The following is a 19,085-nucleotide window of genomic DNA, read 5'->3' as shown; positions in this document are numbered from 1 at the left end:
ATCCTGTATCTCTAGATGTAGATACAATGGCTCGATTGTAATCATGTGTAGTCTTCCAGCTGACTGGTTAGCAAACAAAAGCTTTTCACTGTACCTCTGTACACGTGACAATAAACTAAATTAAACTTCTATGTAGGAATTGCTTGTTACACGTCTGATAAAACTCATTTTTGCCACCCTCTCGCCCCCCCCCCCCCCCCCCCTTCTCCCTCCAAACCAAATGCATTTCAGTTCTCAAGATTCATATCTGGAAAGGGTGCTGAGAAGATTTACGAAGACGTTGCCAGGACTCGAGGGCCTGAGCTACAGGGAGAGGTTGAGTAGGCTGGGACTCTGTCTCCTGGAGTACAGGAGGAGGAGGGGTGATCTTATAGTGTACAAAATCATTGAGAAGAATAGATCGGGTAGACGCACCAAGTCTCTCGCCCAGCGTAGGGGAATCGAGAACCAGAGGACATAGCTTTAAGGTGAGTGGGGAAAGAACAGTCTGAGATTGCGTGGCTGTTTTGTGAGGGATGTCGTGTCATGCCCAGAAGGAGAAGGAATGAATGAAGTACCCCTCAAAAAAATATACAGGCTTCAGAATGATGCAGACTGGCCTTGAACAAATGAGGATTGACCCCAAATTGTTCCCCATCTTTGAGTTTTAGTTTTAGTTTTAGAGATGGAATACGGATATAGGCCCTTCGGACCAGTGATTCAGCGCCAACCGGTGAGCCCTTCACACTAACACTATCCGACACACACTAGGGCCAATTACATGTATAATGTATACCAGGCCAATTAGCCTACAAACCTGCACGTTATTAGAGTGAGGGAGGAAACTGGAGCATCCCGGAGAAACCCACGGAAGTCACAGGGAGAACGGACAAACTCCGTACAGATAGTACCTGTAGTCAGGATCGAACCAGGGACTCTGGCGCTGCAAGGTAGCAACTCTACCGCTGAACCACTGTGCCTTCCCTGGTAACTGGGATGTCTGTGGGATTGTTGAGGCCTGTAAGTATCTTTGAAGCAGGCGTTTCCTTCACAGCTGGACGGTCATACCTGCAGCTGTACGGTCCCCCGACCAACCACGTTAAAAGGAGGTGGAAGCATTTTCCACTTTAAAATGATGTTTAAATAGAATATTTCGGACAAAATATTTTTAGACTGCTGATGCCAACATCTATGCAGCACCACTGAAAACTTCGAGAAGCACCATCAAGCTAAACCTGATACCGTGCCTATAAAACCCTTCTCCCTTGTGAAGATCTGCTATTATTAAAAAAAAAAAGGAAAATAAACTCTTTGTAAAACTGGATAGTTTTAAAGGCAAGATTATCTCCTCTCCCTTTCAAGTTATTGTTGAGGCACAAGGCAGAACTCCCTCTACATTAAACTAAACAGATGACTCATGTAATACCTCGGATGATATTTCCACTGTGCAGTTTGATGACCAGGCGCAGACACATAGCTGTGGATTTCCTATCGTTGGGTAGTGGAATAAAATAGCAGGCATACTTCACGAAGGGCTCTCAAAATCTTCCAGACAGTTGGCCGTTCTTCCAGTCCGCACTGGCGAAGTCCAGGGTCAAACCCCTAAGACATCAGGGAAGGTTACTTTACACAGGCTGTGAATGCGAGGGGGCAGCTGGATCTAATGGGAAAGTGAAAATGTTTGCGGCACAGCATCTGGTAGCCCTTTATTTATTAACTCTGTAAACCTTTACTAACCCAACTATTCAACATTTGGGGTGGCACAGTGGCGCAGCGGTAGAGTTGCTGCCTTGCAGTGCCAGAGATCCTGACCACGGGTGCTGTCTGTGTGAAGTTTGTACGTTCCCTCCGTGACCTGCGTGGGTTTTCCCCGAATGCTCCGGTTTCCACCCACACTCCAAAGACGTGCAGGTTTGTAGGTTCATTGACTTCGGTAAAATTGTAAATTGACCCTAGTGCGTGGAGGACAGTGTTAGTGTGCGGGGATCGCTGGTCAGAGTGGACTTTGTAGGCCGAAGGGCCTGCTTCCGCGCTGTATCTCTAAACTAAACTAATCAAGTAAAAGCTACTTGGCCCGTTTGCTTCCCACGCTCCCACACCACAAAGTTACAGTGGATACTTTAGAATCCCCTGGGTTAACCAGCTGACATTTTAGACCTGCCCACAGCCTAAACAAACATCAGAGACAGGAAATCTGTCATGGAGGTTTTTTTTCCCATTTTACAATTCAAAGTTGTGACATGACAATATTTCTCCAACTTGGTCGAAACTAACAAATATGAATTGCAATGTTTGAACCAGGTCAACCAAATTCAACTACACTAATAGAATCTTTACTTAAGGCTTTAGAGATCCAGTGTGCGGAAACAGGCCCTTCAGCCCACCGAGTCTGTGCCAACCAGCCATCATGCCTACACTAACCTACACACACTAATGCCCCTGTCCCACTTAGGAAACCTGAACGGAAACCTCTGGAGACCTTGCGCCCCACCCAAGGTTTCCGTGAGGTTCCCGGAGGTTTTGGTCACTCTCCCTAATGGTGGAAAGTGGTTTCCGCGTAGTCGAGGCTTCTTCTATGTTCCTGCGATTATTTAAAAAAAAAACAAAACCGGTCTCTACTAAAAATAGGTTGCCGTTTGGTCGAAGCCAGTGGAGTGGGGTTGCTATTTACTTACAGGCAGTCGAAGGCAATCTCCTTCGCTGACCGGCCATTTGCTGACTGACCTAGAAGATCCGCTGGAAGGTAAAATGCCCGCTAACTTTATTAAACTTCTTAAAACTGTCTCCAGTTCTTCTCCTCCCCTTCTCTCCCCTTCTTTCCCCTTCTCTCCCCATCTCTCTCCCCTTCTTTCCCCTTCTCTCCCTTCCTCCCGCGCTCTCTAAAGGACTTACCGTGCTCTGTGGCAGCCGTTTACCTTCCTCTTCATCATGCAGACAGCGCTCCTCCGCTGTCCCTGGCCCCCACCTTCGCGATGTGTGTGTGTGTGTGTGTGTGTGTGTGTGTGTGTGTGTGTGTGTGTGTGTGTGTGTGTGTGTGTGTGTGTGTGTGTGTGTGTGTGTGTGTGTGTGTGTGTGTACGGTTGGTAGCAAAGATCCTGTGGGATCTTTGGTCTGTAGAAGCAGCTCACACTTCGGTCGATGCTTTCCAGGCAAGTGACCAAAACCTCTGGCGACTCATGGAAACCTTGGGTGGGGCGCAAGGTCACCAGAGGTTTCCGTTCAGGTTTCCTAAGTGGGACAAGGGCATGAGGGACAATTTTGTAATTTACTGGAACCAATTAACCTATAAACCCGTACGTCTTTGGAGTGTGGGAGAAAATTGGAGCTTTTCCTTAACTATTTAAAAACTAATATATCATCTATGGTTCCCAGTCCCAAAGTGCCTCACCACTGACATCTCAGTCTCTTGTTCTGCTCTATTTTTCAAGAGTAGTTTGAACTTAGCTCTCTCCCCATTCAGAATATCAATGTATCTTCATGTATATTGCCCGAGGCTACTTTCCTGAACACATTTAGCAAATTCCACACCATCTAAGCCCCTAACATTCTAGCAGTCCTAGTTCATTTTAGCAATATTAATCTCAGTTGAAAAAATGGCTTGGTCAAATCAACTAATTCCTGCCAGATTGGTAGGTTTTCAATGAAAAGTGTTTTCATCACATACGCATTCTATAGCGCCTGTCACAAACTTATTCTTCCTCAAAGCACTTTGAGTCATAGTTAGAGTTGTACAGTGCAGAAACAGGCCCTTCAGCCAACCCCATCCATGCTGACCATTGTACTTATCTTATGTGCCATTTACCTGCATTTGGTCTGTCACCTTCTGATTAGGTCTTCGGTTAGGTCTTAAAAAATGGTGCCAAAACCTGACGACTTGCGTAAAGTCACAGTGTACTATTCCTATACTTAATAGAGTAATACATCGTAGACACAGGCGCTTCGGCCCAACTTGCCATGCAGACCAACATGCCCCATCTAAACTAGTCCCACCTGCCTGTGTTTGGCCCACATCCTATCCATTTTAAATGTTTCTTAAACATTGCAATAGTACCTGCCTCAACTACCTCCTCGGGCAGCTCGTTCCATACCCCTACCATCCTTTGGGTAAAAAGGTTACCCCTCAGGTTCCTATTAAATCTCCCCCCCCCCCCTCTCCCCTCCACTCACCTTAAACATATGTCCTCTGGAATCCTCTAGATTCCCCTATTCTGGGCAAAAGAAGAACTAAGATTGTGCTGATGTATAGTAATATTTTCACCGAACTGGGACAATAAAGTATCATTGAACCATTAAATGTTGTGATTACCTGCCTCCACTATCTTTTCAGGCAGAACATTCCATATTCCAAATTTTCCCCTGGTGAATCCATTCCCCCTCAAATCCCCTCTAGAGTTCCTACCTCTCAGCTTATATCTTTGCTTTTTTGTTTTAGATACCCCCATCAAGAGGGAAAAAATGGTGCTGTCTGTTTATCCCCTTCGTAATTTTGCGCATCACTCAGTCTCCTTCTCTCTAGGGAAAACAAACTCAACCGATCAAAAGTAACTGGCCCAGCGGCAGAATTGCTGCCTTACAGTGCCAGAGGCCCAGGTTCCATCTTGACTATGCGTGCGTCAGTACAGAGTTTGTACGTCCTCCCTGTGACCCACGTGGGTTTTCTCTGGGTGCTCTGGTTTCCTCCCATACTCTAAAGACGTACAGGTTTGTAGCTTAATAGGATTTGCTAAGTTGTAAAATTGGCTCTGGTGTGTAGGATAGTGCTAGTATACGGAGAGATCACTGGCTGGCACCGACTCCTTGGCCCGAAGTGTCTGTTTCCGAGCTGTATCTCTAAAGTCTAAACAGAAATGTTCCAAATCGAGGCCTTATTTATGAACAAAATATGCACCAAATGGTGCTCTTGGACTTCCAAATACCAGAGGCCAAACCACTGTATAAAACATAGTAGCCAAAGAACTGGGTATAAAATCATAGTGACGTAATGTGGAATCGTTTTACCCGCTGTGCAACATGTGTCTGCTCAGGCCTTCATCTGCCAAAGAGCAAAGAAGTTCCCAGAACACATGTGTTATAGTTTTTCAAAATGCATTTGCGATGTTTGTTTGGTTGTTTGTTTGTTTGTCTTTTTGCACAAAGTCTGCGAGCATTGCCACTTTTCATTTCACTGCACATCTCGTATGTGTATGTGACAAATAAACTTGACTTGACTTGACTTGATGTGGGTGAGATGCCAAGGGTGCCTAAGAAGCCTGACCCTACTCTTGTTCAGGAGATGACTGACATGATTAATTGAGAATGAACTTCACAGTCTTCATACTGTTACCCTGGAAAGTCCAAGTTATCTTCATCTCACTCATCTAATATCTAACTCACCAATTTCAGACAGCATTTCACACTTTCTGTTCTTGCTGCATTCAAGGTATTGTCATTTTGTAATTTCTGCATTTCTGCTTCTCCCATTTGCGCAAAATGCGGGCAAATGGGACTAGCTTAAATGAGGGACCTTGGTCTGTATGGGCCGAAGGGCCTGTTTTTCTGCAGTAAGGCTCAATGACTCAATGTCATGTTCTTCACTCCCGGTGAGTTTTCCTCACAATACTGTTCTCATTTACCAATTAATCTCCCGGGCCCTACACACAGACGTAGACCTTTTCTCTTGTAACAAAACAAAAATGTTTTAAAGATTTGTGAAGTATTTATCTTGGTGCAAACCCATAGATGTGTCCCAGTCAAAATTAAACCAGACGGAGGCCTCTTGTGGCTTAATGCCTAACCATTCCTGCAGCTAACATGATCCAATAGATTCCGCAAAGACCGCTCCCTCCGCAACTCCCTCGTCAATTCTTCCCTTCCCTCCTGCACCACCCCCTCCCCGGGCACTTTCCGTTGCAACCGCAAGAAATGCAACACCTGTCCCTTCACCTCCCCCCTCGACTCCATTCAAGGTCCCAAGCAGTCGTTCCAGGTGCGACAAAGGTTCACCTGTATCTCCTCCAACCTCATCTACTGCATCCGCTGCTCTAGATGTCAGCTAATTTACATCGGTGAGACCAAGCGTAGGTTGGGCGACCGTTTCGCCGAACACCTCCGCTCAGTCCGCAATAACCTACCTGACCTCCCGGTGGCTCAGCACTTTAACTCCCCCTCCCATTCCCAATCCGACCTCTCTGTCCTGGGTCTCCTCCATTGCCAGAGTGAGCAACAGCGGAAATTGGAGGAACAGCACCTCATATTCCGTCTGGGGTCCTTGCGCCCTTATGGCATCAACATTGAATTCCCCCAATTTGGCTAGCCTGTGCTGTCCCCTCCCCTTCCTTCACCCTCTAGCTGTCTCCTCCCACCCTCCCATCCGCCCGCCCCCGGGCGCCTCCTCCTCCTCCCTTTTTCTTCTTTCTTTCCCCACCCCCCATCAGTCTGAAGAAGGGTTTCGGCCCGAAACGTCGCCTATTTCCTTCGCTCCATAGATGCTGCTGCACCCGCTGAGTTCCTCCAGCAATTTTGTGTACCTTCGATATTCCAGCATCTGCAGTTCCCTTTTGAACACATGATCCAATAGATATTTGATGAAGCATCTACACACTTAAGACTTCTCCCCAATCTGTCTGTCTCACTCAGTACAGTTTGCACACCACAATCGATGCACATTCTGGGAGACCAACAGCAAGTGCCACGATGCAAATCCTCTACTACATTACAAGCACGGTTTTTCATTGTACCCGCGCCACGCCACACCAGCTAATGACAACAAACTGACTTGATGATTCAAGATGGCGGTGGCAGCCATTGACGCAGTAGAACAATGGAGCCAGTGAGTGGGCAGCGGATGCACCTCCCGCACACGTGGTGGCGCTCTGGGTGCTCTGAGGTCAGCTGCGGGTGGCAACCTGGGACACGGAGGTCGAATGGTAGCCGTGTGAGGCGAGGGGTGGTGTGTTCCTGGGTCGATGTGTCAGGATCGGGGCGTTGGTGGAGTGGGCCGCTGGAGGCCTTGCAGCAGCCTGGGACTCGATTAGAGGGCGGCACTCCAAGGGGCCATGCTCATGGATGGGACGTGGCCTGCAGTGGCACGGAGCGGTGAAGGACAATGACGACATTGCCTGGCCAGGCTGACTGACCTCTGCCACTCTGATCCACTGCTGCCAGCAAGACAAGGAAGGGGTGATATGGCCAAGATAAGATTCTACATTTTCAACAACTTTGGAGTCAAATCATACAAAATGATGCTGGAAACACTGACTCTGGTGTACTGTCTCAGTGTAATCTACTATTCTTACACTCTTGCATGATCATGCCTATGCATAGTCAGAATTTTACTGATCTGTATGCAAAAAAATAATTTCACTGCACCTAGGTATATGTTACAATATAGTACCATTGGACCAGAACGTAATGCAAAACAAGACTACAGTCACAAATACAGCAGAGCTATTTTAAAATCCTGTTTTGTAAACAGAGTCAAAACATATTTCTGAAGGTGTAATTAATCCAGCTCGACAATATCATTTGCATGGCGATGCATATATATATGACTCTATGAAGAACATAAACAGAAATATATATATATATTTAGATCAATGAAACATTGCCAAGTAATAAATGGAAATACCAGTTTGCCGTGGAAATAGTTATCAGACTCAATTAGGATTTTACCACTTGGGTAATAGCATGGGCACTCTTATTCTCTGCTTAAGTGACAGAATAAACACATTTTCACTGCAGATGCTCAATACAATCAGATTCAGATTCAATCTTTATTGTCATTGTGCAGTGTACAGTACAGAGACAACGAAATGCAGTTAGCATCTCACCCAGAAGAGCGAACATAGAATAATGAGCAGTAAAATATATATATGTATAAACAGTAGTACAATGGCAGCTCACCAGTGACAGCAGAGTCAGAGCGAGAGAGAACTACACAATGTTTGGTCCTATAAATACTGGTAGAGCCACTGCCTCACAGCCCCAGTGACTCCAGTTCGATCCTGACCTCGGGTGCGGTCTGTGTGTAGTTTGCACATTCTCCCTGTGACCGCGTGGGTCTCCTCCGAGTGCTTCGGTTTCCTCCAACATCCCAAAGACGCACGGGTTAGTAAGTTATTCACTCTCTGTAAATTGACCCGAATGAGTAGGGAATGGATGAGAAATGGGGATAACATAGAACTAGTGTGAACAGTGGGCCGAAGGGCCTGTTTCCATGCTAAACTATCTCTAAACTAAAGCTAAACTAAACATGTAAAAGACATTTGGACAAGTACATGGAAAGGAAAGATTTTGAGCAGTATGGACTAAATACGGGCAGGTGGGACTAGTGCAGATGGGGCATCTTGGTGAACATGGGCAAGTTGTGACAGAGGGCCTGTTTCCGTGCTGTATGACTATGAAGAACATAAACAGGCCCCACAGCCCATCCATTTCATTCTGACCATCTACCACTGATTTAGACTTAGACTTAGATCCTTTATTTGTCATTTACACTGATCCTACATTAAACCCTCCTTTTATACTCTCCATATTCTTACCAATCCCCCCAGACTCTACTTATCTACACGCTAGGGGTAATTTACAATAGCCAGTTAATCTATGTGCTTGCACGCCTTTGGACCCGAGAGGAAACCGGAGCACCTGAAGGAAATCCACACGGTCACACGGAGAACATGCAAACTCCACACAGATAGGTGAGGATTGAGCGTGGGTCTTTGGCGCTGTGAGGCAGCAGCTCTACCAACTGCACCGTTGCACCACAGTGCTGACCAAACAAACACAGTCATAGCTGGACACTGATTCCACAGCCCAATGCAGAGCAATGCAGTTGAGACCCTCTAATTCTTCACCACTCTGCTACCTCACAGAGCTACCGGAATGCCAACAAAGTACACATCAACTTTGGCTCGCACTTCAGAAACATTGCTGTCCTTTCACGGAGTTGAGGTCATTGTAACATTTTGTAAAACCTTCAAACACTTCAGCCTCACTGTGCAGTTTAAGATAAGGAGACTTCTTTTTTGAATGTAGTAGAGCTGCAGCAATCCACTTTAGCGAAGGTTCATGTTCATAAGTTATAGGAGCAGAATTAAGCCATTCGGCCCAGCAAGTCTACTCCGCCATTCAATTATGGCTGATCCATCTTTCCCTCTCAACCCCATTCTGCAGGGCTTCTCCCCATAACCCGTGACACTCTTAAGCGGCCTTTTCACGGGGCGACTTGACGCAAGAGTTAACCAGAGCTTAACATCGTGGGAACCTCGTGCGATAACAGTACGGCATTCGTGGACCACCGTGGACCACCGTAGCGCTAACGGCAGGTAATCGTGTATCTTGGTCACTCGGGAGAAAATTCAAGAAAGTTTGAATTTCTCCAAGAGTGACTTGTACACTTGTGGTTGAGTATTGCAACATTATATGGACGTAGTGGCCAGTGCGATATCCGTAATAACTCTTGCGGGTACCGTGGGAACTCCTGCGAACGGTGAACCCGGAAGCTGGACAGAGGGGACAGAAGGTGAGTAAAAATTGTCTTCTGTGGGATTGAATTTAAAAAATAAATAAAAATAAAGATTTGCATCCGCATATGGACATCAACTTATTCATGAGTTATGTTAATGAGATTCAAGAAAATAACTATAATCTTTAAAAGGGACTTTAAAAGGGACTTTACTGAAAGGTTACGCATTTTTATGGTCCGTTAGAAATTTTTCACATGTACTTCTTTGAGAGATACAGGTCGGAGTCCTCGCCGACTAGCGATCGATGCCTTTCCGAAGCAGGGTCCGGAACGCTACCAATCAATGTTGTACAGAGACCCGTGTAAGGAGTGAACTGCACATGCTGGTTTAAACCGAAGACAGACACAAAAAGCTGGAGTAACTCAGCGAATCAAGCAGCATCTCTGGAGAAAAATAGCTGATGTTTCGGGACGAGACACATCTTCAGACTCAATTCCGATTAGGCTGTCTGAAGAAGGGTTCCGATTCGAATCGCCACCTATTCTTTTTCTCCAGAGATGCTGCCTGACCCGCTGACTTACTCCAGCTTTTTATGTTTTTCTTCCCAGATCTGACTTACCTGCTGAGTTACACCAACATTTTGTGTCCTTCTGTGCGTATTAACCAGCATTAACCAGCGTCTGCAGTTCCTTTAGACATTACCTAACTTCAGATTTTAGAGATATAGCGCGTGGGAACTCCTGCGAACGGTAAACCCGGAAGCTGGACAGAGGGGACAGAAGGTGAGTAAAAAAGGTGGTCTCAATATCGACAAGGGAACATGTGTCCTTCGAGGACGTCCCACCTAATTGTCATTGTTGGATAATCTTTTTAACAGGAACACTTGCAGAGATGGCTCCCAGAAAATCTCAAAGAAAGGGGGTAAAGCGTGTCAGAGATGTTTTTGCCATGTTGCTCTATTCAGTTTCTATATTGTTTCAGTTTCTATATCTATATTGTTGCTCTATTCAGTTTCCCAGGGGGTCGGGACGGGACTGGAGTTGGGAGGGAAAGGTGGGGGAGTCGAGGGAGAGGAGGGGGAGACAGATGGGGGTGTCTTCATTTACTGGCGGCGGGTGTCTGTCACTGAAACAGGCAGGTGAGATTTCACATCCACCTTGTGTGTGCCTCTCTCTCTCTCTCCCTCCCTCTTACACAGGCTGAGAGACTCTGCCTCTGTGAGTGTACGTCTCTTTCTCCCCCGCTCCCACACACAGTAAGACCGAGGTACTGTGCTCAGTCCATCTGTGTCTCCCACATACACAGTAAAACATGTCTCCAAATGAGCCAATTCAACCAAGGGAGGATATTTATAGTGTGTGAAAAAAAAAGTTACATCATTTGTGTCACGTGTAGTTCACGATGTTCATTCAATATTTAACGTGAAAGCTCGGGAGACGGACAAGTCACTCGCACAAATAACAGAAATGCCGAGTACCGTGGGAACTCTTTATCTACCCCCCGTTATATCGTGCGAGACTCGTGCTGGACCACGACCACTTCACTCTGGTGACATCTTGCGTCAACTCGCCCCGTGAAAAAGCCCCATTACTAATCAAGAATCTTTCAAACTCCACCTTAAAAATATCCATTAACGGCCTCCAAAGCCACCTGTGGCAATGAATTCCACAGATTCACCACCCTCTCAGGGCCGGCCTTAAGCCGATTGGACCGATTTTTCCAAATTGGGACCTGCGCCCAAGGGGGGCCCCGCGTTAATTTTCCGTATTTCATATGGAAATACAAATTCGCTTTGTTAAATAAAGTTTAAAAAAACATTTGCCATACGGATTTTTTTACAAAACTTACATGGATAACAAGTGCTACACGGCCATCAGACACAAACGATGTGCTAACTACTACTGTAGCACTTATTAACAGACAGTAGTTAACAAGTAGTTATACAATGTGCCATCAATGCATCGATCCACATTCCTCAGTAGACGGTTCATCTACGCCGACGACCTCTGTGTAACATCCCAAGAGAGTACGTTTGAAGCTGTAGAAGCGAATCTCACCTCATCCCTAGATGAGCTACACCTCTACTACGAGTGCAACCACCTACACGCAAACCCTGCGAAGACCCAAGCCTGCTCGTTCCATCTCAGGAACCGGGAAGCAAACAGACCCCTTAACATCACATGGTCTGGAACACCTCTTGGGCACTGCACCAACCCTGTCTACCTCGGTGTAACACTGGATCGCACTCTCTCCTATAAGGAACACGTCAAAAACACCAAACTGAAAGTTAACTCCCGAAATAACATCCTCCGGAAGCTGACCAACTCCAAATGGGGAGCCACAGCACACACATTAAGATCTACTGCTCTGGCCCTGTGCTACTCCTCTGCGGAGTATGCGTGTCCTGTTTGGGAGAGATCATCCCATGCCAAGAAATTAGACCCAGCGTTGAATAACACCTGCCGCTCAATCACTGGCTGCCTGAAGCCCACCAACATAAACAACCTGCACCTCCTCGCTGGCATTGCCCCTGCTGATGTGAGACGGGAAGTCGCCAGCCGAGTAGAGATGACCAAGGCCACCAGTGATGAACGCCACCTCCTCTATGGACGTGTACCCCCGGCCCAACGGCTGAAGTCCAGGAGAAGCTTTCTCAGCCATGTCCAGCCCCTAATAACATCACGGGAAGAAACCAGACTCCTACTATGGACAAAAAGGCTTGAGGACGACCCCCCTCCTACTGACATGGGTATCCCTCCTTCTGAAGTCCTCCCTCCGGGCTCAGAAGCACCATGGGTCCAGTGGAAGACGCTCAACCGCCTGAGAACAGGAACAGGGCGATCAAAAGCTGCCATGGCCAGATGGGGCTATGAAACTGGCCAAACCACCTGTGAATGTGGAGAAGAGGACCATACAATGCAGCACTGCCTTGTCTGCCCCCTACTACCCAACCAGTGCAGCTCAAAGGATCTTGCAGTGTTCAACAAAAACGCAAAGGACTGTGTAAAGGAATGGGAAACTGTCATATAGTCAACCAGCTTCAAAGACACGAAAAGAAGAAGAAGTAGACAAAAATGCTGGAGAAACTTAGCGGCTGAGGCTGCATCTATGGAGCGAAGGAAATATGCAACGTTTCGGGTCGAAACCCTTCTTCAGACCCGGCTATTTCCTTCGCTCTATAGATGCTGCCTCAAGCCCTGTCCCATTGTGCGAGTTCACCCAAGATCTTAAAATCTCTGTGTAGCATCTCTGCCCCTATCTTCAAATTCCCACTTTGAAATAAAATACAACTTTCGACTTAAAAATTTCGCAGCAGGATCGCGATTAGTCGATTCCCATGCATTTTCAATCATCGTTCGATTCAGTGTAATTTTCACACCTGGTTTATGTAGTTTTTTTTAAAGATACAGTAAATTACAATAAATTGTTTCAAACATACCTGGCACTAAATGCACGAACATTAAGGTGGTTACTGATGTTACAAATGGTTATAAATGAATATAATTTCAAAGTGAAATAGGAGATTTCCGTGGAAAGAAACATAGAAACATAGAAAACAGGTGCTATTCGGCCCTTCGAGCCTGCACCGCCATTCGATATGATCATGGCTGATCATCCAACTCAGAAAGAATATTTGACCAGAATATAAGGTGAGGTCGCTGCAAAATGCTCACTTAAAACAATACGCTGTCAACTCAGGATTGTTTCTTAGCCCCTGACAGGTGTTTCAATCTAACCTCGTAGCTCGCTGTTAATCGATTCATAGCTATTAATTTACATTCCTCGTCCGTATTGAACTTCTAAAAATGCAAATGCTTCAAGTTACGCTTCTTGTGTAGTGGTAAGGGGGGGGGGGATTGCTCGGATAAAATACCATATATTTGCAATTATATAGCGATCCTGCTGCGAAATTTTTAAGTCGAAAGTTGTATTTTATTTCAAAGTGGGAATTGGAAGATATGAGGTTAAAACTCACTGCAGCGGCAACGTTCCAATCGATCGCATTCCAGAAACACCCACTCGCAAGATGATTTAAATGCTCATTTTTGTTGGACAATCATGTCATAAGAGCATCTAAATCATCTATATTTTGTGTTATTGTCTATCCATAGTCAATATTTTTATACTAAATATACACAACAGTTTTAGCCAAATGTATTGTGCAAAACATAATTTTGATTATCTTGAGTGGATGTTTCTAGATTAATTTATGGGAATTAAACATTAAATTCCTTCCGTCTGGCATATAAATTCATGACAGTGAGATTTAAAAATCATGTTATATTGTGAATTCTTGTGTGAATGGGATTAGTTTGTTATTTGGATACTTAGGCTATTTTTAAAAATTATCTTTTTCTTAAGAAATTGAATCTACAGGACATTCTTAATGGGAAAGTAGTGGGCAGAAAGGCATGTCATGCGTGGTTTGAAGAGCAAAAACTTGTAGTTTACAATGCCAAAATTGAAAAGTTGAGGAAAAACAAGGTGTACAGAGTTGTTTATTGGTTACAATCTGAGGAGTATGATGATGCTACTGATTATGATATGCCAATGTACCAACTAGCAACTGATCTTCTCCATAAAGACTTGGTATATTGCTAGAAATTGTAATTTATTTACCTATCTGTTACGGACTTACAGCATATAATACAATAATATTCAAGTTCTGATCTTGAGAATATCACATTTTTGAATTTTCAAGGCAGTCTGGGTGTTTATTACTATTTCCGTCACAACGGTCAATTTTGTAATTAGCTACAATTAGGTAATAAACTAATTATATGCTTTAATTTCAGGTCATCCAAGTAAGATGTTTTATATTTGTTTCAGAATGCTTCAATCTACAATAACTGAAAATTTCATTCAATTCTCTTAATTTTTAAGAAAGTTATGGGCTTTTGACTGTCCTCGATCACAGCTTTTGTGTTAAGTCAATGGAAAAGCCATAGGGAACAAGATACTAATTTCCGAGTATGAAAATGGCCATAACTTTTTTTAATACTGAAGATATGAAAGTGAATTAGGTGTCAAATTAAACTTCTTTTTATGCTTTATCTGATGGTAATAAATTGCAGACTAGATTTTTAAAATCCCAAAATTTTGTAACATTGCTAGAAAATGTACCTGCATCTTGGAGGCCGAAGGTTAGGTTGTTAGCCAAAAAAGATAGACTTTGTTATCCCTCAGTACAGCAACATCAAGAACGATGTTGCTGTACTGAGGTATAGCCAAGTCTATCCCTCATTGCTAGCAGCTGATGGGAAGCGACTGTAAAAGGACAGCGCTGCTGGGGGTGGGTGGGGGGAGTTCCTTTCACAGCGTGTGGATAGTCTGTCCAGGGGTAAAGTTGCGGGGAGGGCAGGAGCGTTGAGAAGGAGGGGGTCGGGGATCATCCAGCTCAAGAGCGGGTCAGCGGGCGATGGACAACAGGTCAGCGGGCGCTAGAGCTTACTCCATATGTCAGTGTGAGTAACCTCAATTGATCCCTTGTTCGCGCTGACACAGGAGTAAGCTCCACCGCCCGCTGTGATGTTATCCATCACCCGTTGACCCGCTCCACTCTATGATCTTTGCTCTTGAGCTGATCCCCTCACTGTTCAGACGGAGAGCACTGCCAGAGGTGAGCGGGCCGGCAGAAGGCGCTGAGATGGCAGTCGGTTCCGCTGTCCAGTGATGGCGGCCGCTCATAGCCACGCGAGCTGCTTCCCTCCTCGGCCACAATGTGGTTGCTCCGCGCCCGGAGCGCCGCAGCAGCGGTGAGTGAGTGAGTTACTGGCATGAACCCTACCCCCTCCTTCTCAACGCTTCTGCCCTCCCCGCAACTTTACCCCTGGCTAGGCTCCCCACACGCTGTGAAAGGAACTCTCCCCCGAATTGTCATATTACTCACGACACGCGACTCATTTATAATTATTTGTTTATATTTCTATGAAAATTTTCCCCAATTGGGCCCCGCACCTCCTAAGACCGGCCCTGCACCCTCTGACTAAAGAAATTCCTCATCTCCTTTGCAAAGGTACATCCTTTTATTCTGAGGCTATGATCCTAGATTCTCCCGCTAGTGGAAACATCCTCTCCACATGCACTCTATCCAGGCCTTTCACTATTCTGAGGTTTCCCCTCATCCTTCTAGACTCCAGCGAGTACAGGCCCAGTGCCTTCAAACACTCATCATATGTTAACCCACTCAACCCTGGGATCATTCTCGTCAACCTCCCCTGGACCCTCCCCAGCGCCAGCACATCCTTCCACAGATGTGGGGCCAAAACTGTTCACAATACTCCAAATGTGGTCTGAGCAAATGGTGGTGTACTCACTACTGTGCACAATCGATGAGCTGGTACTCGTTGGACCTCTCGAAGCACGCCTTCACACCCTCGTCATCCCAAAGTGCTTTTGCGTGATCAAAAAATTCCTGTAACAGGAGGAAAAGTTCTGTTAAATAAACATGATACAAAACTAACAGGTGACTTTTATTTATCAAATTGAAACATGTCACTTTATACCAAGGAGATACAAGGAACTGCACATGTGGGTTTTACAACTGCTACAATTTACAACTTTTACTGAAGCACTTCGTGTCTCTTTATACCAATTCTGTTTTTCATTCTCTCACAGTTTCTATCATCTACCTGTTTCATTCTTCTAAATCCACCCCTCCCCTTACCTGGCTTTAGTTCAAGAGTCTGAAGGAGCGTCCTGACCCGAAATGGTACCCATGCTTTTATCTCCAGAGATGTGGCCTGACCCACTGAGTACTCCAGCACTTTGTGTCTATCTTCAGTGTAAACCAGCACCTGCATTTCCTTTCTCCACAGGATTTAGTTTAGTTTATAGTTTAGTTGAGTTTAGAGATACAGCATGCAAACAGGTCGTTCAACCCACTGAGTCTGTGCTGACCAGCAATCACACCATATACCAGCCATATCCTATACACACTTGGGACAATTTACAATTTTTACTGAAGCCAATTAACCTGTACGTCTTTGGAGTGTGGGGGGAAACCGGAGCACCCGGAGAAAGCCCACGCAGTCGCAGGGAGAATGTACAAACTCCGTACAGACAGCAACAGTAGTCAGGATCAAACCTGGGTCTCTGGCGCTGTGAGGCAGCAACTCTACCATTGCTCCATCGTGTCGTCCCAAATCTTTACATCTTTGTACATGTCTTTGTACACGAGAGAGTTAGATTTAGCTCTTAGGGCTATCGGAATCATGGGATATGCGGAAAAAGCAGGAACGGGGTACTGATTTTGAATGAACAGCCATGATCATATTGAATGGCAGTGCTGGCTTGAAGGGCCGAATGGCCTACTCCTGCACCTATTTTCTACGTTTTTATGTCCTGCCCATGGACTTCAGATGAGGTTGCTCCTTACTGGCTACAAATGTATGGATTTATGTGTCTGACTAATGACAATTTTATCTTTCAAAGAGTAAATTATTTTTAAATCAAAGGAATCCAATCTTCCAGGTTGAGCCTGGAGATCCATTGAACTAAGAACAAAAGAGGAGAAAATGCTTATAAAAATAAAGTAACAAAGACCACACTTCTCCTGCACCACTTCATTTAGTCGAAGGACGGCCTTTAGAATTTCACCAACTTCAATTCCCTTGACTAATGAATCTTATCCAGTAAATAAAAAATGCTTTTCAATCTACTGGTGTTTCAGAACCACTCAATTATCAAAATTATAGTTAAAAATAGATATTTCTGTGCCCAGTAGTAAAGTTTGACAATATCTTGACATCCTCACTCTGATTTAAGTAGCTTTGCTGACAGGTTGTTGATTAGTCATACAGCTGGGAAACAGGCCCTTTGGCCCAACTTGCCAACATGTCCCATCTATACTAGTCCCACCTGCCTGCGTTTAGCCCATATACCTCTAAACCTGCCCTATCCATGTACCTGTCTAAATGCTTCTTAATCATTGCGATAGTATTACCCTCAACTACCTCCCCCAGCTGTTCATCCCATTCACCACGGTGGCGCAGCGGTAGAGTTGCTGTCTTACCGCACCAGAGACCCGGGTTTGATCTTGACTACAGGTGCTGTCTGTACGGGGTTTGAACGTTTTCCCCGTGACCTGCGTGGGTTTCCTCCGGGTGCTCCGGTTTCCTCCCGCACTCCAAAAACATACAGAATTAGAGGCTAATTGGCTTTGGTTAAATTGTAAATTGTCGCTAGTGTGTAGGATCGTGTTAGTGTGGGCGGCTCAGACTTGGTGGGCTGAAGGGCCTGTTTCTGTGCTGTATCCCTAAACTTCACGATTATTAACACTGTAACAATTTTTCTTGAATCCCATTGCTAGCTTCAATGAGCAGATGAGTGAGAAAGCCCACACAGTCATGGGGAGAACGTACAAACTCAGTAGACACAGCACCCATAGTCAGGATTGAACCCAGGTCTCTGGTGCTATAAGGCAGCAACTCTACTGCTGCACCACTGTGCCAAACAATTATCATATTTGTGGGAGCATCCTGTCTGAAGGTTGACCCATCAATAATGTTAGCGGCCAACATTTTCTGAATTATAAAAGCAACTACACAAATAATAACTGTGAGTCTACCAAGTGCATTGGAACAATCTTTAACGTAAAAGATGCCATGTAAAAATTAGTCTTTCTTTCTTATTGGAGTTAAACGTAACAAATTGCTAGGAGATCAACTTAATATTTGGTATGGGTATTTTTATGGCAGAGATGACCAGATACTTGATTAGTAAGGGTGTCAAGGGTTATGGGGAAAAGGCAGAAGAATGGGATTGAGAGGGAAAGATAGATCAGCCATGCTTGAATGGCGGTGTACACTTAAGGGGCCAAATGGCTTACTTATGAACTACGTTGAAGGAGGTATTTCAGTCAAAGTGTTGGAGGAAGGAAATGCAGATGCTGGTTTATATAGAAGAAAGACACAAAATGCTGGAGTAACTCAGTGGGTCAGGTGTATCTTTGGAGAAAACGAATATTTGACGTTTTGACACGAAAAGCCTATTCCAATTTCCCCCCAGAAATGATGCCTGACCCATGGAGTTACTCCAGCATTTTGTGCCTAATTTCAGTCAATGTTACATCAACACCCGGGTAATGGTTGAAGTCATTAAAAGTCTTTAAAAACTGCCATCCTGGTACCCAAAGGATTAAATTACTGACTGCACACGAGAACCTTCCCCAGTAGACCGCGTGTTTGTGCCGCTCGCTACATCCATTGTGGGTTGAACACCAGGGAATGGGCTCCTCTGACTACTCACAGATCTGGGATACTTTCTTCTACTTAGGCAGTGTCCCAACTCGAAACACCACCCATTATTTTTCTCCAGAGATGTTATCTGACCCGCCAAGTTGCACCAGCACTTTGTGCCGTATTTACTGTGACCCAGCATTTATTCCTTGTTTCTCCTCAGCCTTAATTTGGATGATCAGCCATGATCATATTGAATGGCAGAGCTGGCTCAAATGATGGTAGGTATATGAAACGAGCTGCCTGAAAATTGTGGCAGAATGGTGCAGCGGTAGAATTGTTGCCTTACAGTAGCGATGTTACAATACTTACCTTCATCGGCACTGCAGTTCTGCCACTGGCCATGTGGGGAGGGGGGGGCGGGATTAAAATGCCGTTTTGTACTGCCTATCGGAGGTGGATTTCCTCGGGCTGCTAAGCTGCT

At 45.2% G+C, this 19,085-nt stretch overlaps 1 protein-coding gene across 2 annotated transcripts in view; it reads right to left on the bottom strand.

Moving 5' to 3' along the window:
• The window catches only part of gnal (G protein subunit alpha L), a 221,368-nt gene that overhangs the window by 61,966 nt on the left and 140,317 nt on the right, over nucleotides 1-19,085 (bottom strand). For both annotated transcript variants that reach the window (XM_033019397.1, XM_033019398.1), the window contains exon 5: nucleotides 15,740-15,837. In XM_033019397.1, coding sequence (XP_032875288.1) covers nucleotides 15,740-15,837 — 98 coding nt within the window. The remainder of the gene's footprint in view (nucleotides 1-15,739; nucleotides 15,838-19,085) is intronic.

The sequence above is a fragment of the Amblyraja radiata genome, chromosome 4 (genome assembly GCF_010909765.2).
Source record: "Amblyraja radiata isolate CabotCenter1 chromosome 4, sAmbRad1.1.pri, whole genome shotgun sequence".
Lineage (NCBI taxonomy): Eukaryota > Metazoa > Chordata > Chondrichthyes > Rajiformes > Rajidae > Amblyraja > Amblyraja radiata.
Note: the sequence above shows the minus strand (reverse complement) of the source record. Positions and strands in the feature narration are given on the sequence as shown.